The 24,065-nt window shown below is 41.2% G+C and overlaps 1 protein-coding gene across 2 annotated transcripts in view; it reads right to left on the bottom strand.

Annotated features, from left to right (window-relative positions):
* Positions 1-24,065, bottom strand: part of LOC106082382 (sodium- and chloride-dependent GABA transporter 1) — a 170,009-nt gene that overhangs the window by 6,699 nt on the left and 139,245 nt on the right. For both annotated transcript variants that reach the window (XM_013244848.2, XM_013244852.2), the window contains exons 3-5: positions 16,494-16,725; positions 1,775-1,920; positions 1,575-1,711 (exon numbers count right to left, since the gene is read on the bottom strand). In XM_013244848.2, coding sequence (XP_013100302.1) covers positions 1,575-1,711; positions 1,775-1,920; positions 16,494-16,725 — 515 coding nt within the window. The remainder of the gene's footprint in view (positions 1-1,574; positions 1,712-1,774; positions 1,921-16,493; positions 16,726-24,065) is intronic.

The following is a 24,065-nucleotide window of genomic DNA, read 5'->3' as shown; positions in this document are numbered from 1 at the left end:
TCTCCCTTCTCCCACCAGTGGCAAAGACGCTTGAGGCATTACTCCTCCCGAGCCTCGTGGGAGGATTTCCATTCGCCGAGCATCAACATGGATTTCGGAGACTGCACAGCACAACAACAGCTTTGCATGCCATCACCGCACACGGTCAGCCAAGCCAAATTATTTGAGGACATCGCCAACACGTCCCTCCAGCCAGGCCTGAAACGATGGGTCGCAAATTATCTGTGTGGTCGACAGTCATTTGTGGAATTTAGGGATAAGAAGTCGAAACACCGTAGAGTGAAACAGGAAGTTCCCCAAGCACTGTTTAACCTCTACCTATCCTCCATTCCACCCCCTCCAGACAGCATAGAGATCGTATCATATGCCGATTGTACGATCATGGCATCAGGCCCCCCACCCATTGATGACATCTGCGATAGGTTGAACGTCTACCTCAACGAGCTTGCCTAATATTTCGCTGCAAAAAATCTGAAGATATCCGCCACCAAATCTTCAGCCACACTGTTCACTACAAATACGCATGAGGTGAATACTGAGCTGACTGTGATGGTCGATGGAGAAATGATTCCGACCATCAAGTGTCCCAAAATACTTGGCGCCACATTCGACAGCTCATACACATTCTCCTCACATGCCACAGCAATCTGCGATAAAGTCAAAAGTAGAAACAAAGTCCTCAAGTCACTTGCTGGCAGCACTTGGGGTGCAGACAAAGAAACCTTGTTGACCACGTACAAAGCAATTGGCCGGTCTGTGGTAAGTTATGCAGCGCCAGTGTGGTCGCGTCAACTTTGTGGCACGCAGTGGAATAATATTCAGATCTCTCAGAATGCCGCCGTCCGAACTGCGACGGGCTGTCTCCTCATTTCTCATGTGGACCACCTCCATCAGGAGACAAAGATCCTACCAGTGCGAAGACATAACTACATGCTGTCCAAGCAATACCTTTTGGGGTGTTATCTCAGAAACCATCCAAACCATCATCTTGTGGATAGATATCCACCGCCCAGAAGCCTTATATGATCTAGACGATCTAGATCGTGAGGTTCAGCGCTACAAGAGAGAACCTCTAGATCAAGCGGCATATCAAGCGGGTCTGAACAACATTCACGCAGACACGGTAGCAGATGCGGTAATTGGCTACCGGGTGAATGTAGTCCTTGGAGAACGACCGCCACCCATTGCACCCGAAGAAATCGACCTCCCCCGGCAAACCAGAGTGGTTCTGGCTCAATTACGGCAGATGCAGCTGCCTCAATTCCCACAGAGCTAGGATTGATGCCGACGTGCAAGATGTATGTCCCGATTGTAACCAGGGACCGCACGATACACGTCACCTGTTTAACTGCCCGGCCAGACCCACTCGACTCAGACCCAGATCCCTGTGGACGCACCCCATCTTAGTCGCAGGGTTCCTGGGTCTCGACACTCAACAGAATCAAGCAGACGAAAGATAGAACACAATAAACTGCTACAACAAAAACAACAACGCTTAACTGAAATTTACGGATAAGCGAAATGAAATAGATGCCTTTTAAGCGTTTTACTTATCCGGTGTCGACTTTACTTACCATAACATCACCATCAGCCATATAGCAATCAAACCAATAGAGAGTAGGCCAAAGAAGAATGGATTTTCCCAAAATGGTGTTAAAAATGTTTTCTGCATACATTCTTGGGCACTGTTATTGGTTAGCCGATAACCATCCTGAAAAATACATCATTGAAGAGTTTTTAAAAATCTTATAGAAGCGCTGTAGCTATGTCATACCGATTGACGAATTATATTGCCCACACATTCTCGAAAGGGCACTGTGTTGAAGGAGAACATTCCAATATATCCCAAGGCCATTACTGCTTGCAGCGATATCCATATCGTCGAAATCCATGATGAAAAACGGCTAATTATGCAGGCGCCTTAAAAAAATGTAAATTTGGTGTTAGTTAATAAGCAATACGAGTTTCCAAAAAAATTAAACTTTAAAGATCTAAATGTTTACAAAAAATTGCTACCCGTTATTTCCACAATTATGAGAAAAAAAAATCCCATGGCAGTTGGTTGTACGCATTGGATTGAACCGATGGAATCCTCATCGGCAAGGGCTGCCGCCTCAGTGTACCTGTTCGTCCTTTTCAATCACGTGCCGGGATTGAAAAGAACCCCGGACCCTGGTTCTGTTCGCCAAATAGATCTATCTCGCCTGCGATTGACGCTAGTGACCCCTACATGGAATGCATGGGGATAGCAGTCAGGTCTGGTACTGCCGAGATAGAGCTATACAACGTGTACATACCGCCGGTTGGTAGCTGTGTCCCGATTAATGGCCAGGCTTAAAACCCCGACATAGGTAGGTTGCTATCTAGCAATAATCGCTTGGTTCTAGGGGACTTCAATGCGCATCACACTTCATGGCATTCTCCCCTAGGTAACGACCTGCGTGGCATAGCTTTGGCAAAGCAGATTAAAAGCTCCACGTTTTGCACGGTGAATGAGGATGCCCCCACTAGGATTACGAGGAGGTGCAGCAGCTCGCCAGACATCTCCATTGCATCCCCTGATCTCCTGAGTGACGTATCCTGGCAAGCCGTCATATCTTTGGGGCCAGACCACCTCCCCATAATTCTCACCATCGACCAACCACCTGACTTCATAACCTCTGAGCGCCGGACGTTTATCAATCATAAGAAGGCCGATTGGGCTAGCTTCAGAGAGTATACCAATCGCCGCTTCAGTGAACTGCCACCTCCCTCTGATGTGCTAGTGGCTCAGAGGAAATTCCGAGAATTTCCCGGCGCAAGCAGTGGTACTCGGAGACGAGCGTGATGGGATTCGTGGTATGGACCCCGCTAACCCCAGACTCAGAGAGCTGAATCTGGAAATAAACAGTGTAGTCAACGAACATAAGCGGAATTTGTGGCTGGAACACTTGGAGCAATGTCACTTAGGCACCGGTGTAGGCAAACTGTTGTCTACTGTTAAGCCACTCTTGAATCCCGGAAGACGGGACAACAGGACATCAGTCAATTTTGGCGAAATAACCGTGACTGATCCGAAGAGATGCGCCAGGTTGTTCAACCGTCAATTTATTGTGTATTTCGAGAGAGACAGGGCAAGAATGAGAGCTATTCGCCGTATTTGTGGTCTGAACGGCCATCACAATTTACCGTGGGCGAAGTTACGAATGTCATCTGTGGCGCTAAATCATCTAAGGCGTTAGACCCCGACCGAATTTCTACATTGATGTTGAAGAATCTGGATTCACTTGGAGTTGAGTACCTTACAACTGTCCTCAACCTGTCTTCGAACACTCTTATTGTTCCCGATGTCTGGAAAATGGGCAGAGTGATCCCCCTACTGAAGCCTGGAAAAGACCCGAGTTTGGGGGAGTCGTACAGACCGATCTCCCTTCTCTCACCAGTGGCAAAGACGCTTGAGGCATTACTCCTCCCGAGCCTCGTAGGAGAATTTCCATTCGCCGAGCACCAACATGGATTTCGAAGACTGCACAGCACCACAACTGAATGCCATCACCGCACACATTTGCCGTGGCTTCAATCAGCCCAGGCTATGTGATAGCACGGTCCTCGTGGAACTGGACCAATCGAAGGCATGCGACACGGTCAACTATGCCAAATTATTTGAGAACATCGCCAACACGTCCCTCCAGCCAGGCCTGAAACGCTGTGTCGCAAATTATCTGTATGGTCGACAGTCATTTGTGGAATTTAGTGATAAGAAGTCGAAGCTCCGTAGAGTGAAACAGGGAGTTCCTCATGGTGGGGTGATATCTCCGGCACTGTTTAACCTCTACCTATCCTCCATTCAACCCCCTCCAGACGGCATAGAGATCGTATCATATGCGGACTATTGTACGATCATGGCATCAGGCCCCCCACCCATTGATGACATCTGCGATAGGTTGAACGTCTATCTCAACGAACTTGCCTCATATTTCGCTGCAAGAAATCTGAAGATATCCGCCACCAAATCTTCAGCCACACTGTTCACTACAAATACGCGTGAGGTGAATACTGGGCTGACTGTGATGGTCGATGGAGAAATAATTCCGACCATCAAGTGTCCCAAAATACTTGGCATTGCATTTGACAGCTCTTACACATTCTCCCCACATGCCACAGCAATCTGCGATAAAGTCAAAAGTAGAAACAAGGTCCTTAAGTCACTTGCTGGCAGCACTTGGGGTGCAGACGAAGAAACCTTGTTGACCACGTACAAAGCAATTGGCAAGATGTATATCCCGATTGCAACCAGGGACCGCACGATACTCGTCACCTGTTTAACTGCCCAGCCAGACCCACTCGACTCAAACCCTGAACCCTGGGGACCCAAACCATCTTAGTCGCAGAGTTCCTGGGTCTTGACACTCAACAGAATCAAGCAGACGAAAGATAGAACACAATAAACTGCTACAACAACAACAACCTGTGACCCTATAAAGTAAACATGTTCTTGACGTTCTAAATTGCCAAATGTCAACCTGATAGGTCCATATATGGAAATAGCCCCTTGTAGACCGAACTCCCGCCTAGAAGGCTCAATTTTCATTAGATTCGGTGGAAATGTGTGCTCTTCAACAACCACGAAAACTACCAACCATATAGGCTCTTCAATATCGGGTTTTTCAATAAGAGCGCTACAAAGTTTAAGTTTCAAATAAAACAAAAACGTTTGTGGATATAAATGAAATTCTTTATTTCTGTGAAAGTACGTTCTACAGCATTATGTGTGGAACTCGATTTCGTTTGCGTGACCACCACGGGTACGCTTTCAGAAGTCCAGATACTGAACCCAATTATCGACAGTGTACAAGCATAAATCGGTCGATACCGCAGCAATTTTGCGTTCGATATTCACACCAAGTTCATCAATCGTCGCTGGATTGTTGGCATAGACCATAGACTTGACGTAGCCCCACAGGAAATAGACAAACGGCGTACAATCGCATGACCAAGACACCCAATCGACTGGATCATTTCGTGAGATAACACGTTTTCCAAACTTGGTTTGCAATAAATTTATTGTGAGATTTGCTGTGTGGCTTGTGGCACCGTCCTGTTGGAACCACATGTCCTTCAAGTCCATATCATCATTGAACGGTAGCGTTTAACATTCATAGAAACGTCACGAAAGAAGTACGACCCAATGACTCCGTCTGCCCATAAACCACACCAAACCGTAATTTTTTCGGAATGCAATGATGACTCATGGAGTACATGTGCAATGTTGTCTGACCAATTACGCATATTTAGCTTACTGACAAAACCATTCAGAAATGAGTCTCATCGCTGAACCTTTTAATGTTGAGGCCACAGACTCCGAATTTAGGTAGTAAATTTTAATAATTTCGAATCGTTGTTGACTCATATATCTCTCCATCATGAAATGCCAAACCTTACTGAAGAGAAAGAGCGGCAAAAAAATGGCGTCGTTTGCGTCCCTATCGGTTTTCTTGTGTAGAGTCCCTGAAAAAAAAAACCCTGTAGATACAGCTCTCGTTTATAAAGATCCTCACATTTTGCTTCTTAAAAAACTTGAATTTTAACCCAATTTAGCAGAAGATTCGAAAACAAAGTAAACTAAACTTTCCAACAGTCATACCAAAAATCACCTAGATCGGTATGCAAATGGTAATATAGCCCTGGTATATACCAATCCCACGAAGCTTCAATCAATACACTATTTTATTTCTTCAAAATAGGTTCGGTTGAAAAGTGAGTGCGGATATTAGTCAACCCCATGCCACTATAGGCATACATCTAAGCCTGTAATCGGTTCGTTGTGAGCTCTAAATACCAAAAGGTAAGCTCGAAAAAGAAAATCTAAGTTATACCACGCCCCTAAGTTGGTTCATGTCTGGTTAGTGTCCCCACCTAAGTACCGGTGTCTGTTGGCCGCGAAAGCCCGAAAATGACATAGGAAATACTCCAACGTCTCATCATTTTCCCCACATGCTATCAGCTGCCGCACCAATTTTGCATAAGTGAGCTCGTAGTCTTATGTGTCCTGTTATGATACCGAAAGCTATACTGACCTACTTCTTACTTCCTTTCAGTAATAACCTCGCCTTCTCAAGATCCGGATCTCCCTATGGTATTTTCGCCGTCCTAGCGACCGTTTCGCAGTTTCACAGTGTTAAATGCGCGTTCGTCGGCCACACCCTTAATCGGACTGCGGCTGCGTGTTAACCAAGTTTGTTGATGGCAGCAGTTGATGCAACCGCGGCCAGTCAGCGATTTTCAAGAAGAGATTCTCAGTGAGGAGTCGGTTGGCACTGGCTCTTAATTAAATACTGAGTGCCAATGATACTCGAGATGACAAGGCAAGATATTGGCGCCTTCAAATAACCAATGGCCAACATCAGCGTCTGTTCCCAGGTTAGGGGCGGCTGGAGGCGAGCGTCGGATCTGGAAGCAAGCGGCTCGCCACAACTAGGGATACATGTTCAATCCTACAAAAACCATGAGGTTGGGGCGCTGGGCCAGTAACCCGCCCCCAGAAAACTATGAGAAACAAAGGAATAGCAAAAATGGACCCCCCAGCATTGACAACCAACGCAAACGAAAAAAGGACCATGATTTGCGGATCTGCACCTGGAATGTCCGCACTCTACATAGAGAAGGTGCAATATACGCGCTGGCGGATGTATTAGAGAAGTACAAGGCAGATATTACCGCCTTACAGGAAGTGCGATGGACTGGGAGTGGCGTCACTACAACACCAAACGGTGACGAACTATACTATAGCTGCCATAACACAAGGCATGAATTTGGCTGTGGATTTGTGGTTAGTCGGAGACTGAAATACCTTGTCTCCAGCTTTATGATGAGCGAGGTGGATGAGAGACTAGCCACAATCGGCATAAAAGCCAAATTTTTCAACATCAGCCTTATTTGTGCCCATGCCCCGACGGAAGACAAAGACGTGCAGACCAAGGATATTTTCTACTAGCGCCTATTAAAATTTTTCTGGGAGATTTTAATGCGAAGATAGGGAAGGAAGACATTTTTGGTCCAACAGTCGGAAAATTTAGCCTCCACGAGATAGCAACCAGCAATGGGTTGAGGCTGATAGATTTCCCCACGGCAAAAAACATGGTAGTTAGTAGCACCAGTTTTTAATACAAAAATATTCCAGAGCCACATGGCTGTCATCCGATCAACACACGAGGATCCAAATTGATCACGTTGTGATAGATGGAAGGCATTCATCCAGCGTATTTGATGTACGATTGATCCGTGGAGCGAATTTAGATTCGGATCATTACCGTGTTGCAGCAAATGCGAGGAAAGTACGATCTGACACTGCACGGAAGTTGGACATTGAAGAGCTGCAAACACAACAGATTGCAGTAGCATACTCCACTCGACTGACCCAACTACTTGATGAAAGCATTCCTTGTTCCGATGATATAATGGCGCAGTGGCAAACTAATGCCCACTCCATGGAGAATGCCGCGTATTCCGTACTTGGGTACCGGAAGCCTCCTCCAAGAGACCCATGGTACGACCAAGAGTGTCGAGATGCTAATGAAGCCAAGAATGCGGCATATAGAGCAACCCTGCAATCAGTAGCAACACGCCAGATGAAGGAGAAATATCGGGAGAAAAGGACAGAGGAGAAACGTCTATTCCGCAGAAAGAAAAAGGAAATGGAAAGACGTGAGTGTGAGCAAATTAAGATCTACAGGAGTCAGAATGAAGTCCGGAAATTCTACCAAAGAATCAAACATCAACCCGATGGCTTTGGTGCAGGCACATCCTTCTGCAGAGAATCTAGTAACTGACACAGATAACATGCTGAGGATATGGAAAGAACATTTTACCCAAATGCTAGTATCCGACGTTGGCGGCTAAGAGGATACCGCAGAACCAATCAATGATGATGGTATAGAATGTTTACCTCCTAGTCAGAAAGAGGTCCAAGTAGCAGTGACCCGACTAAAGAAGAACAAGGCAGCAGGAGCCGACGGGTTACCCGCTGAACTATTTAAGACCGAAGGCGACACGATGATAAGACATATGCATCAGCTTATCTGCGCAGTCTGGCTAGAAGAACGCATACCCGATGATTGGAACCTCAGCATACTATGTGCCGTACACAATAAAGAAGATAAGACGGAATGTGCCAAACACAGAGGAATAAGTCTTCTCCCCATCGCATACAAGATACTTTCGAGCGTACTGTGTGAAAGATTAAAACCAAACGTCAATGAGACAATTGGGCCCTATCAATCGACTTTAGATCTGGTAAATCTACCCTAGACCAGATATTCCCACTGCGCCATATCCTGGAAAAGACCCGAAAAGGACAGGAAGGAGAAGGAAAGCCGCTTTCGATACGCCTTTACGTTCAAAAGTATTTCAAGCCATGTCTGAGTTTTGTATCCCTGCAAAATTAATAAGACTCTGCAGGATGACACTTGCTGATACGCGTTCCTCAGTACGAATAGGAAATAATCTCCCGAACCATTTAATACCAACCAAACAAGGTTTCAGACAAGGAGACAGCCTATCGTGTGATCTCTTTAATATTCTGCTGGGGAAGATTATTCGAGATGCAGATGTGAATTCGCCTATGCCGACGACATCGACATCATAGGTCGGTCACCGGAAGTAGTAACTGCAGCCTTTGAAAGAATCAAAAGAGAGTCCGTGAAAATGGGTCTGGCAGTAAATGGAGATAAGACAAAAGGGATGGTTTCAACAAAAAAGGAGAAAGTTAGGAACTACAACCGAATCACTTTTGAAATAAAGCGAAAAATAATACTGGCAAACAGATGCTACTTTGGATTAAGTAAGCAGTTTAGATACAAGGCCACCTCTCGACAGACAAAGATTGCACTATACAAGACACTGATACTATCCATGTTGTTAGATGTTTCTGAGGCATGGGTACTTGTGAAAGCAGATGAGGCAGTGCTTGGAGTATTTGAGAGAAAGATTCTTCGTAAAATATATGGACCAGTTTGCGTTAATGGAGAATATAGGCTGTATGATGACGATAGCATAGTTACACGCATCAAAATACAACGGCTGCGTTGGCTAGGTCATGTTGTCAGAATGGATGAAGAAGCTCCAGTAAAGAAGTCTTTTGAAGGCAAACACGGTGGTACACTCAAACCGGGAAGACCAAAAGCCCGATGGAAAGATCAAGTGGTGGGAGACACCTCGAAACTTGGTGTCAGAGAGTTTAGAATGAGCGCAGAAGATCGAGGCGCTTGAAACGCTATTCAACGTTTGGCTAGGAGCACAAATATTCTGTCATAGCCAATTAAAGTAAAGTAATGTAAATATGTTTACACTCAACGTCCTCACCACCTCACTCTCATTATGATCAGGCAGTCGAAAACAGATCTAAGTTCTTGGGTTCACAATGTAGACTCCCACTAGCTTTCATCCATCTGTATAGCATGTCTCCTAGATGGTATATAAACTGATTTAAAGACATAAAATTTTTAGCAAAAACCAATTACTTACTCCGTTTATTATTTCTTAAATTATAAATACTACACTTTTTTCAAAATTAACATCGTTTAAATACAATAAGTGGGCCACTTTATTGCAGGTAATGGGACCATCAAATCATTTCTCTGGACGACCATACATTATTGAACAAATTCGCTAATAGTTTAAAAATTGTCCTATTTGTTTGTTTATTCCTTGTTGCGGATTAGAAATGAGCAGATTTAAAAAATTTATATCGACAATAAAAATTCGGAAATAAACGATTCGCTCCATCGTCGTTGATAACGATTGTCTTGAGTTGCCAATCTCTTCACAGATTAAAGATAAAACAAGTAAAAGCGTGCTAAGTTCGGCCGGGCCGAATCTTATATACCCTCCACCATGGATCGCATTTGTCGAGTTGTTTTCCCGGCATCTCTTCTTAGGCTAAAAAGGATATAAGAAAAGAGTTGCTCTGCTATTAAAACGATATCAAGATATGGTCCGGTTCGGACCACAATTAAATTATATGTTGGAGACCTGTGTAAAATTTCAGCCAATTCGAATAAGAATTGCGCCCATTGGTGCTCACGAATTAAAATAGAGAGAACGATTTATATGGGATCTGTATCGGGCTATAGACCGATTCATACCATAATAAACACGTTTGTTGATGGTCATGAGAGGATCCGTCGTACAAAATTTCAGGCATATCGGATAATAATTGCGACCTCTAGGGGTCAAGAAGTCAAGATCCCAGATCGGTTTATATGGCAGCTATATCAGGTTATGAACCGATGTGAACCTTATTTGACACAGTTGTTGAAAGTGAAAATAAAATACGCCATGCAAAATTTCAGCCAAATCGGATAGGAATTGCGCCCTCTAGAAGCTCAAGAAGTCAAATCCCCAGATCTGTTTATAAGACAGCTATATCAGGTTATGGACTGATTTCAACCATATTTGGCACAGTTGTTGGATATCATAACAAAATACATCGTGCAAAAATTCATTCAAATCGGATAAGAATTGTGCCCTCTAGAGGCTCAAGAAGTCAAGACCCAAGATCGGTTTATATGGCAGCTATATCAGGTTATGGACCGAATTCAAACATACTTGGCGCAGTTGTTGGGTATCATAACAAAACACGTCGTGCGAAATTTCATTCCAATCGGATAAGAATTGCGCCCTCTAGAGGCTCAAGAAGTCAAGACCCAAGATCGGTTTATATTGCAGCTATATCAGGTTATTTACCGATTTGAACCATACTTGGCACAGTTATTGGATATAATAACAAAACACGTTGTGCAAAATTTCATTCCAATCGAATAAGAATTGCGCACTCTAGAGACTCAAGAAGTCAAGACCCAAGATCGGTTTATATGGCAGCTATATCAGGTTATCAACCGATTTAAACCATACTTGGCACAGTTAGTGGATATCATAACGAAACACGTCGTGCAAAATTTCATTGTGATCGGATAAGAATTGCGCACGCTAGAGGCTCAAGAAGTCAAGACCCAAGATCGGTTTATATGGCAGCTATATCAGGTTATGGACCGTTTTGAACTATACTTAGCACAATTGTTGGATATCATAGTAAAACACGTCGTGCAAAATTTCATTCCAATCGGATAAGAATTGCTCACTCTAGAGGCTCAAGAAGTCAAGACCCAAGATCGGTTTATATGGCAGCTATATCAAAACATGGACCGATATGGCCCATTTACAATACCAACCGACCTACACTAATAAGAAGTATTTGTGCAAAATTTCAAGCGGCTAGCTTTACTCCTTCGGAAGTTAGCGTGCTTTCGACAGACAGACGGACGGACGGACGGACGGACAGACGGACGGACATGGCTAGATCGACATAAAATGTCACGACGATCAAGAATATATATACTTTATGGGGTCTCAGACGGATATTTCGAGTAGTTACAAACAGAATGACGAAATTAGTATACCCCCCATCTTATGGTGGAGGGTATAAAAAAACTAAATTCATTCCAGCAGTATTAAAAAAAAACTTAAAAGTATAGCATACTTTTAGACACATGGTTAATAATGAACCTCAAACAACTTTGTTGTCCATCTGCGATAAACAGGGTTGCCGTTTTTACCATTTCTATACCCCCACCATAGCGTAGTAGGTATACTAATTTCGCCATTCCGTTTGCAACGCATCGAAATATTTATCTGAGACCAAACAAAGTAAATATATTCATGATCGTCTTGACATTCTAAGTAGTTTTAGCCATGTCCGTCCGTATGTCGAAACCACGCTAACTTTCAATATAATAACGCTACCCGCTTGAAATTTTGCACGAATACTTCCTTTTAGTAGTAGTATGTCGGTTGGGAATGTAACTGGGCTACATCGGTCCATGTTTTGATATAGCTGCCATATAAACCGATCCTGGATATTGATTTCTTGAGCTTCTAGAGGGCGCAATTCTTGCATGAAGTGTTTTGTTTTAATTTCCAACAACTGTGGGAAGTATGGTCCAATTGGGATTTAAACCTGATATAGCTCCCATATAAATCGATCTCGGGTCTTGACTTCTTGAGCCGCTATAAAGCTGAAATTTTACATGAAGTGTTTTATTATGACTTACATCAACTGCGTAAAGTATGGTCCGAATGGGTTCAAAACCTGATATAGCTCCCATATAAACCGATCTCCCGATAATAATACTTGAGCCTCTAGATGACATAATTCTTATGCGATTTGTCTGAAATTTTGCACAGTGACTGTTTCTATGACCTCTATACATGTCAAATATGGTCTGAATCGGTCCATAATCTGATATCGCTCCCATATAAACCGATCTCACAATTTTACCTCTCTGAGTCGAGATGTTTGTCCAATTTGGTTGAAATGTTGTACATGGCATCTACTAAGGTATCCAGCATCAAAGCCAAGTTTTTCCCGAATCGGTTCGGTTGTTTAAAGGTAAATTGTTTACTACAATAAATACCCAAACTTATGACTAAAACCCTGGTGTTTTATTTGCACTTCTCTTTTCCACGCAACATACGCAATCTTACAGCCTAAAAAGTTTCGGGAGTGAGATTTCTGGAAACCGGAAAGTTACAATATTAACAAGTAAAAGCGTGCTAAGTTCGGCCGGACCGAATCTTTTATACCCTCGACCATGGATTTCTTTATAGGCAAACAAAGGATAATATTGTAGATAAGCATTGCCATGCTATTTGAGTTATACCAAGTTATGAACCGATTAGGCCCATACTTGATTTCGCTTTTGGATACCAAAGTGGAATTCAAACCAACACACAGGGATTTTCCCCTATATATGCAGTGCATTGCGTTGGCAATTAGGAAAGTTAAGGGTTGGAGGGGGGTAGTGTTTATTAATATTCGTCTTACATTTCTGAATGTCAATATCAATGGGAAAGACATTAGCCGGAAGTCGATTCCACATACGAATGGTCCGGGCGAAAAATTTATTTTCTCGGTAATGGATGGTTCGGTCGACTGGCCAATCAGTTACAAACGGGTGTGAGTTCCTGGCAAATCTTGCATTCCTAGTGAACTTCCTAACGTCAGGGATAAGAAGACGAATATCCCTGGAAAAATAGCTATAAAAATAAGGATAGAGCAATGCAACGCTACCCAAATTCCGACGATGTTCAAGTGAAGCAATAGAGTTGGATACTCTACTATCCCCAATCAACACCATCGCTTTCCGTTGAACCCGGTCAAGTAGCTCCAAGGATGATTTTGGTGCTCCTGCCCGTATATGAGAGTTATATTCCATCCTCGGCCTGATGTAGGTAGTATAGTTATTGAGAAGATCAAAAGGGGTGAAATATTTCTTGCACCGCTTAAGTAAGCCCAAACATTCGAATGCTTCTTTCGACACTTCGAATACGTGTTTTGACTAACGGAGATCACATTGTATCTTCATGCCCAGAACATCAAGAGAACGCTTGTGAGACAAGAAACAGCACTGCGTCTTCTGTGCGTTAAAGTGTTAAAGTCTACTCTGTTCATTCTACCCCACTCGGAAATAGCCAACAAATCCTAGGAGAGCGTCTCATCCATAATGCGCCTCCTATCCACAATCTCTTGACGACTGGGCCTATAGTCGAATGAATATGAATGACACAGACTACTGTCATCGGCAAATGGGTAGACTGGGTTCGAAGTCTGACCCAAAAGATCGGCAATGAAAATAAGAAAAAGGGAAGGGGAAAGGACAGAGCCTTATGGCACACCTGCGGTCAATGTATACTCATTGGATGAGAACCCATCTACAGCAACTCGTATAGTGCGATCTCTGAGAAAGCTCGATATAAATCGAACGAAGTTATTACCGACCCCAAAAGCGACAAGCTTTGATAAAAGAGCACCGTGCCAGACCCTATCAAATGCCTTATAGATATTCAGAGCCACGACCTTACTCTCACCAAACTGGTGGATAGAGCGACTCCATCGTTCCAACAAAAATGCCATTAGGTCTGCCGTAGAGCGATTTCTGCGGAACCCATACTGTCTATTTGGAACCTATACTGGCTATCTGGTTAAACATACTCTTCATAACCTTGAAGAGCGCGGAGCATATCGCAATTGGCCGGTAATTCGCAGGTTTGTTCGCCCCACCTTTTTTGGGGATGGCCTGAACGTTTGCAACCTTCCAACGCGCCGGGAAAACTCCCGCACGGAAAGCAAGGTTGAAAAGGTTGCGTGGTGGACGAGCAAGCGTCCAAGAATACTTACAAAGGACAAGCGTTGATATACCGTCCGGGCCCGGAGATTTATTAACGTCGTCCGTAGCCAAGTCCGATAAGAATTGCGCCCTATAGTGGTTCAAAAAATAAAATCGGAAGATCTGTTTATATGGGAGCTATATCAGGTTATGGTCCGATTAAGACCATACTTGGCACAGTCGTTGGAAGTCAACACAAACCACTTCATTCAAAATTTCAGCCAAATCGGTTATTACTTGCGGCATCTAGCAGCTCAAGAAGTGAAGAATGGAGATCGGTTTATATGGGAGCTATATCAGGTTGTGAACCGATTTGAGCTATACTTGGCACAGTTGTTGATGGTCAAACCAAAACACTTTATGCAAAATTCCAGACAAGTCGGATAATAATTTCGCTTTCTAGAGGGTCACGAATTCAAGACCCGAAATCGGTTTATATGGGACCTATATCAGGTTGTGAACCGATTTGGGCCATACTTGGCACAGTTGTTGAGGGTAAAAAAAACAAATCGGTTAATAATTGCGCCCTCTAGAGGGTCACGAATTCAAGACACAAGATCGGTTTATATGGGAGCTATATCAGGTTGTGAACCGATTTGGGCCATACTTGGCACAGTTGTTGATGGTAAAAAAAAAACAAATCGGGTAATAATTGCGCCCCCTAGAGGTTAACGAATTAGAGACACGAGATCATATATCAGGTAATAAACCGATTTGGATCACACTGGCACACTTCATGCAAAATTTCAGACTACTAGAGCATACAAATATCATATCTGATGAAAGATATATTGGAGCTATATCTAAAGTGAACCGATTTTGATAAAACAATTTTGATGGACCTCGGCGCGCAAATATGTTCAAACTATAAGAACTACTGTTGACAAATGACAACAACATGGCAAACAATGCGCTTGCAGTGGCTCTTGGGATGAAAATCTGGCGATATACATATATGACAGCTATATCTAAATCGAATATGTATGAGAGCTATACCTAAATCTGAACCGATTACGAGCAAACTCCTCAGATACCGTGGCAGTCGTCGAGGAAAGTGTTCTGCAAAATTTTGGCAAGATGAGCCAATAAATGCCAAATTTCGAGAGAATCGGTCTACAAATGACTATTTTATTGAATTATTACTGAAAATCGGACGATTTTCAGTAATCTGAACGGATTTTTTTCAATTTCAATAGGCTTCGTCTCTAGACCAAAACACATGCCTGTACCAAATCGAATCAGAAAGTGATTCTGAGTCGATCGGTATACTTATCAATGGGTCAATCTTTCTTCCTTTTGGGTGTTACAAACTAATTCACAAAGTTATAATACCCTGTACCACAGTAATGGTGTAGGGTATAATTATTCACACATGTTGGAACGTTTTGTGCAAAATTGTGTAAAGATCGGACTAAAATTATGGCTACTAGAGCCTTAAAATCCCATGCCGAATGATATATATGTATATATATATATATATATATATATATATATATATATATATATATATATATATATATATATATATATATATATATATATATATATATATGGGATCTTTATCTAAATCTGAACCTATTTTGGTCAAAATCAATAGTGTTCGTCCTTGGACGAAAATTTTATGATAATCGAACTACATCGAAAGAACAGGAAACATTTTGAAGTCGAGAGGCGCGGATTAGGATTTTGTTTTGGATACATGGTTTCTTCGGAGAAACTTCTAGAGTTGTTTGTAGTTTACGTTTTCGCTATACGCTTAAAAAAAATCGACCCGGGCTAATATATATACTATATTGGGCCTCAGATCAATATATCGATGACTAAATTAGTACACCCCCCCATCCTATGGTGGAGGGTGTAAAAATAAATACATTTATGGCCATAGACTTACTACTTTTGTCAAATACTAATTGTGGATTTGGTTAATATGACAGCTATATCAAAGGTGACCTTTATGAACCATATTTGGCATGTATATGTTATTGTAGAAAATAATATAATAACTGCGGATTTTACTGAGATCGGTTAAAAAACAAAACTTTAGTGAACTATAGGTAGGAAGGCCCATATGTGTTTAAACTTTAACATATGTAGGTAATTTTCTGATGAGCTGGTACACGGTGCTATATGGTTTAATTGAAATCCATGATTGAAATGGCAACTACAAATACTAAGTAAATTTCGTATAAAAATTCTGCTCTGTTATATTCAAAAGGATTTCCAAATCGAGGATTTAATAATTTGACTATGTAAGTAACAGTTTTTTGGTTTAGAAAATAAATGTTGACTTACCTTTGAATATTGGGGATGCCCGCCATGTGTGTGCTGCTCCTTGTCCTAAAAACTGACCCACTGATATTTCCAGCAATACAATAGGCAGTCCGACTAGAAATAGTAGCAAAACATATGGAATCATATATGCCAATCCATATTTATCCAATTCCCTTGGAAAACGCACAACATTGGCGTAGGTGATGTTTAAACAAAGGCACAGTACCAATCCACGAAATACTGAACATTTGGTCTGAAATGAAGAAAGACAAATCGCGAGTGCGGTTAGTTAAAGCAAAACGGTGACCAAATTTAAATTAGATTCATTTAAGCTAAAATATTCACATCGAAATCCACACGATTCATTGATGATGCTTTAAGGCCTGCTGGCTGTGAGCACTCCCAATTTAAATCCAAATGCAAATGCTACCCCATTAAAGTCTTAAAAAGAGTTAACAAAAATTTCTTCATTAAAAATTTTCAAATGCTGATAGCTGATTTTAATAAATTTCAGACCAATGGATGTCTAATGAAAGTATTTTCCGAAATAGTCAACCGTACATATCAATGAATGAAATATTACCGAACGTTTAAAGCATTTTTATGTACCTAAGCATTTCGCGTTGAATTCAGCCCTCCTTGGTCTTATTGTTGAAATATTCTTGAATGGAGCAAACCAGCTTTACGATGCAACCAAATGAAATTAATTTTCAAATTCGTCTTCCCACACACTCATCAAATGTTGTCGAAATGGACAACATTGTCATTCACTCCAATGTTATCACACCATTTGACACCCAAGCATTATAACCTTATCTTCGTTGCTGGAACATTGAACTTTTCAATATAAAAGTTGAATGAATTCCGAATATGCAAACAAACATTAGGGTACAAAGGAAATTGAAAAATGTTTTTATTAGTGATTAAAAAAAAAAAGAATAGTAAAACAATAACAACAAACCATATACAGAGCTTGGCGGTTATCCATTTTACTAAAAATAATCGTAAAACATGCACAGATCTCATTATGGCTATGATGGCACCCAAGCTGAACAAGTTTACAAGCAAAGTTTCTTCATACTTAACCCAGTTATAAACACAAAGGAAAACAAGAAAGTGTTAAGAATTGACAAACTTTTACCCAAGCAAGTCATTAAAATTTTTTTTACCAAAATATTTAGAAGAAGTACTCTCGACACAAGTAATCCATTTACCCATTTTAACAACAAATTTACACAAATCTGTGCCAGACATTGCGACATTCACGAGGCCAATAATTCTGTCAACAAAAAAAATGCAATTAATTAAAAACCAGTATAATGCACTGTTTTCAAATTTTTCGGTTTAAAATGCTTCTGTCAACTGGAAACAATAGTATTTTTAAATACACCACCATAGGATAGGGAATGTACTATTCTAGTCATTCCGTTTGTAACACCTCGAAATAATGATCTGCGACCCCGTAAGGTCTCGACTTTCTGCGGCGATCTAGCCATGTCCGTCCGTCTGTCGAAATCGCTATAGCTATTGACGTAGGTTATTGGGGATTGCAAATGGGCCATATCAGATTAGTATATAGCTCCATGTGAGATTCGTATATAGCTCCATATTAGATTCGTATATAGTTTCAGATTTGTATATAGCTCCCACATAAAATGGTCCTACCGACTTGACTTCCTCAATCTCTACAAGCCATAATTGTTAACCGAGTGTTCCGTTAGGAATTCCAACACTTGTGCAAAGTATGGTTTAAATCAAGCTATAGATCGATAACCTGATATAGCTCCCATATAAAACGATCTTCCGATTTCACGTCTGGAGTCCCTGGAAGCCGCAATTTTTGTCCGATTTGACTGAACGTAATATTCTGTTACGACTTCCAACACTTGTGCAAATCAACTGGTTCAAATCGATGTATAACTTGATATAGCTCCCATATAAGCCGAACTCTTGATTATCCTTGTTTGGCCTCTAGAATCCTTATTTATTACCTGGTTTGGCAGAAACTTGATACGTAGAATAAAATTATACCCTTCGACTTAATATACCTTGTGTAAATTTTTTGCAGATTATCCATGGTGGTAGGCTCCCAAGATTAGAACTTTGCCCGCTTTTACTTGTTTGTACTTAATGTAGGAAATATGGAAATTTCGAACACTTATTTTGATAGAGATATAGAAATTTTTTTCGTGCTATTCTTGTGGTTTTTATATATTTTTTTTTTTTTTTGGTCTAATTTTTTTCAAACAAAGCTTTTTCTGCGAACTTCGCCTGGGTTTGGTTCGATTTAAAAGGCAGCCAAGAAGACATGTTTCTATAGCTCTTAAACTGTACAACATGTTTGAGGCGCTATGCCTGTAGTTTGCTCTGTAGAAAATATCAAATATTCTGTAAGACCAGAAAAACAAATTCAGGACAATGATTTGCGAAGCTGGAACCTTCGACAAGGCCGACATTATCGCTTTATAGGAAGTGAGATGGATTGAGAGAGGCGTCACAATAACACCGAAATGTGACGCGCTTTAATGTGTGGTATTTGAAAGACTAAAACTTCTTGTCTCCACAATTCGCATAAAAGCCAATTTATTTTGCCTCAGTCTTATCTGTGCCCATACCCCGACAGAAGGACAAGGCCAATGATATGCACATTTTAGAGCGCCCATGGAGAACATATGACGGTGATAGCAAAATATAAAACAAAAGAAACTAGATAATAGATGGAATGGCATTCATCCAGCACAATAGACGTGCGATCGGGTAACATAAACCTCCTCCAAGTAACCCATGACTCGACCAGGAGTATCGAAATACTACTGAAGCCAAGAATGCGGCACACAACCCGACCATGCAATCAGTAGAAAAGTATCAGGTGAAAGAGAGGTATCGGGAGAAAAGGAAAGAGGAAAAACGTATATTCCGCAGAAAGAAGAGGGACATGGCAGGAAGTGAGTGCGAGGAGTCAGAATAAACGAAAGGATTAAACATCAAACTGAGGGCTACAACCATAAAATTAAGTTAGTTGATATTAGCAAACTATGGCTGCGGAGTTGAGTAAAAACCGCTTGACTGTTGTTTGTTAAGCGGCTCCAAAGGCGATATTTTTCTTAACTCCGACTCCCACTCCAGGGTCGACTCCGGGAAATATGTTTATTGAATTAATAAACCATTAAGATATGAATCTCGGAACAGTGATTTGTACTTAGTCCCTCGACATCCTTCACAGATTTTCCTCTATAGGGTCTTAAGCCCATAGAAGGCGCAAATATTATCCGATTTCACTGCAATTTGAAAACGTGACTTGTACTTAGTCCTCGATGTGCTTGATCGGACTATATTAAGATATAGCCGATCTGCCGATTTAGGGTCTAAGGCCCATACAATTTTCACTCAAATTGAAAACAGTGAGTTGTATTTATCCTTCGAGATTCGCATTTTGTATGATTTCGATCGGACAAGATTTGGATGTAGCTGCCATATCGACCGATCTCCCGTGATAGGGTGTTAAACCCATAACAGGCTCATTTATTTTCCGATATCACCGAAATTTGGAACAGTGATCCTCGATAACCAAAACGAATATAAGCCATATCAAACCCCATTAATCGATATAGACCTATCTTCGCGAATATCTAAAATCAAACATCAATTTTGATTGTACGGAGTACGCACTAGGCTAGCGCAACATTGGTAGAAACTCTGAAACTTGACTATGATCCGTTTTCCTGCAGATATATCTCCACCATTGTAAGGCCGTTTCGGAGGCACTCAACGTCCTTCTAATGGCAGTAGGATTTGACATTGCTCTTGTCAAGGGACCATGAGATGTGAAGGAAAGGTTCGTGGACTAAGAATTCCTGGATTTAAACAACTCAAGGGCACGGGAATGGGAGATACAAAGCCTGTATTTTTGCAAAGAGTAGTTTCGTTGTCCCGGTGTGCTTCGCTACACCCATAAGTGTTTACGGCTTAATTTTCACATGGTCCAAATTTGAAAATTACTAAACCCACCACCATAGGATAGCGGTGATGAGTATTGTAACACATAGAAATACCCATTTTTGACCTTACAACTAAAGGATAATTTTTTAAGAGCTATAGGAAATTAAAAAAACACACGGCGGCCAATTGACCCGTCCCGAACGTGAAATAAAATGTTCACCAAACACGCCTCTCAATAAGTCCATTACTGTGTGGGATGTGGCACCGTCTTGTTGAATCCACACGTCATGCAAGTCAAGCTCTAGCATTTTGGGCAAACAAAAGTTCGATATCATCTCACGGTAGCACTCACCATTCGCAGTTAGGTTACGATTCGCATCATCTTTGAAAAAGTACGGTCCAATGATGCCACCAGCCCATAAACCGCACCAAACTGTGGCTTTTTTGAATGCATTGATAGCTCTTGCAATGCTTCTGGCTGATCTTCACTCCAAAATCGACAATTCTGCTTATTTGCTTACCCAATGAGCCAAAAGCTTCGTTGCTGAACGCAATGAAGCGCGCGACGAACTTTCTCAACAGAGCACGCATTTTGATAATAATGCGATGGTTGGGAAGGGAGGGGCTTAACTCTTCCATCTGTGCAAAATTTCATGGAAATCGGTTCAGCCGGTTTTGAGTCTATTAGGAACAAACAAACAAAACAGAAGCGCTATCTTATATATCTTATATAATCTTATATATAAAAATCAATTGTTTGTTTGTTTGTATGTTTGTGTGTTCCTTATAGACTCAGAAACGGCTGAACCGATTTTCTTGAAATTTTCACAGATGGTGCATAATGATCCCGTGGTGAAAATAGGGTACTAAATTTTTTGATATCTGAAGGGGGCGGGTTGGGGGGCGGACCCTCCCCCTAACCCTAATTTTCAGAAATGCCAGATCTGGGATATGGGTGGTGCGATTTAAGCGAAATTTTGTGTGCCTTCATATAGTACCCTAGAAATAAAAATTTGGTATCCAAATTTCTGATGGGGTACCTAGGGGGGCCGCCCCACCCTAAAACCTACCAAACATATATTTAGACCAATCACGACAATATGGGACTCAAATAAAAGGTATTTAGGATAAGAAAACGTATATGATATCCATTTGTCAAACCAAGTGCTAGGGGGACCACCCCAACCCCCAAAACACCCCTAGATCGGACATATTTACCGACCATGGCAATATGGGACTCAAATGAAAGGTATTGGTTGCCAAAAAAGTAATTGCGGATTTTTTAAAAGAAAGTAAATGAATTTTTAATAAAACTTAGAATGAACTTTAATCAAATATCCTTTTTTTACACTTTTTTTCTAAAGCAAGCTGAAAGTAACAGCTGATAACTGACAAAAGAAAGAATGCAATTACAGAGTCACAAGCTGTGAAAAAATTTGTTAACGCCGACTATATGAAAAATCCGCAATTACTTTTTGGGCAACCCAATATTTGCGAGTAGAATACGAATCTGATATCCAAATGTGGGACCACTTTTCTGGGGGTCCACCCCTTCCCCAAAACACCGCCCAAACAGGACTTATTTACTGACCATGGAAATATGGGGCTTAAATTAAAGGTATTTGAATGTAGAATACGAATCTGATATCCAAATATGGGACCAAGTGTTTGGGGGCCGCCTCTCCCCAAAAACATCCCCCCAAGGGGACAAATTTACGACCATAGGAATATGGGGCTCAAATGAAATGTCTTTGGGAGTAAAGCACGAATCTGGTATCAATATTTGGGAAAAGTGTCTATGGGGCCAGCCCACCCCCACAACACCACCCAAATAGTAAGTATTTTCTGACTATTGCAATATGAGGCTCAAATAAGAGGGTTTTAAAGTGGAACAAATCCGATGCATATTTTCAAGGCCAACTCACTGAGTGGCCACCCATCCCCCAAAACACCCCCAGCCGGTCATGTTTGCCGACTACGGAAATATGGGGCTCAAATTAATGGTATGTGGGAGTAGACCACGTATCTGATATCAACATTAGGGGCCAACTGTCTAGCGGCCCAAGACAATTTGGGTTTTAAAGAGAGCGGAACTAAATATTCATAGTTTTTAGGGCCAATACCCCAAACCGGACATATTTGCTGACTTTTGCAATAAGGAGTTTAAATGAGATTTGAAAACTAATTTGATATCCAATTTTTACGCCAATGGCAATATGAGGTTCAAATAAATGATATATAGATATATGAGAATAGAGAAATTTGCTGATATATTTTCCGGGCTTAGTGTTTGGCCGACCACCCCAATCCCCAAAACACCCCTAAATCGGGCATATTTACCGACCATGACAATGTGGACCTAAATGAAAAGTATTGAGGGGTAGAGTAAGAATTGATACCCATTTTCGGAACCAATTTTCTGGGGGTCTACCCCTTTCCCAAAATACCCCACAAACTGCAATTTTTGAGTGACCATCGCAATATGGGGCTCAAATAAAGATATTTGGAAATAGAATACGAATGAATTTTATATTCAAATGTAGGCACATTTATTAAGAGCATCACCCCTTTCCCAAAACACGCCCAAAGGGAACAAAGTTTTCGCCCATGCCAATATGTGGCTTAAATGAAAGGTATTTGAGATTAGAAAACGAATTTGATAACCTATTTTGGGGCCATGTGTTTGGGGGACGCCTCATCCTGTAAACTCCTCTTAAGCCAATGGCAATATGGGGTTTAAATAAATGGTATTTGAGAGAAGAGCACGATGCTGATAATTTTTCAGGGCCATGTATCTGGGAGTACACCTTACATCCAAACTTAAATTCGTAGACCAATAAAGATCATGTGGGATTCAGATAAAGGCACTTATATTGTTAAACTGTTAGCCAAGCGATATACTATTTTCGTAGCATTGTATTTCACCAAAAAATCTTTAATAGTCAAAAAAATAAATATTCCATGGAAACTTTTGTTCCATATAAAGTAAAAGAAGGCGTAGCGGAGCGGGCCCGGGTCAACTCGTTTTTATATAAAAAATGCTTAAAATAATGAATTTTGTTAACTAAACGGGGGAAAAATCATTGGAGCTAATTCATGGCTTGAAGGTTAATTTTTTTTTGTGATGACCCTCAACATTGAAATCGGTTCAGATTTAGATTTAGTTTCCATATATTGGGTTGCCCAAAAAGTAATTGCGGATTTTTTAAAAGAAAGTAAATGCATTTTCAATAAAACTTAGAATGAACTTTAATCAAATATACTTTATTTACACCTTTTTTCTAAAGCAAACTAAAAGTAACAGCTGATAACTGACAGAAGAAAGAATGCAATTACAGAGTCACAAGCTGTGAAAAAATTTGTCAACGCCGACTATATGAAAAATCCGCAATTACTTTTTGGGCAACCCAATATATATGTGTCACCCGTTTTCACTTTTAGAGCCTTTGTCAGCGTATTAACCGATAATTATCCGATATTTTCAAAATTTTGCACAGCGATTTCCTCTATGACCCCCACAAGACGTACATATGTTTGTCGTAATTCTAGATTTAAAATTTAAGCAAATTTTAATTTTGGCGAATTACCATACTTTCCCAATGCGGTGTAGGGCAACAAAATGTCGGCTACGCCCGACTTTAAGATACTGTTAAA

This window comes from Stomoxys calcitrans, chromosome 1 (genome assembly GCF_963082655.1).
Source record: "Stomoxys calcitrans chromosome 1, idStoCalc2.1, whole genome shotgun sequence".
Taxonomy (NCBI): Eukaryota; Metazoa; Arthropoda; class Insecta; order Diptera; family Muscidae; genus Stomoxys; species Stomoxys calcitrans.
This window is presented reverse-complemented; position numbering and strand designations above follow the sequence as displayed.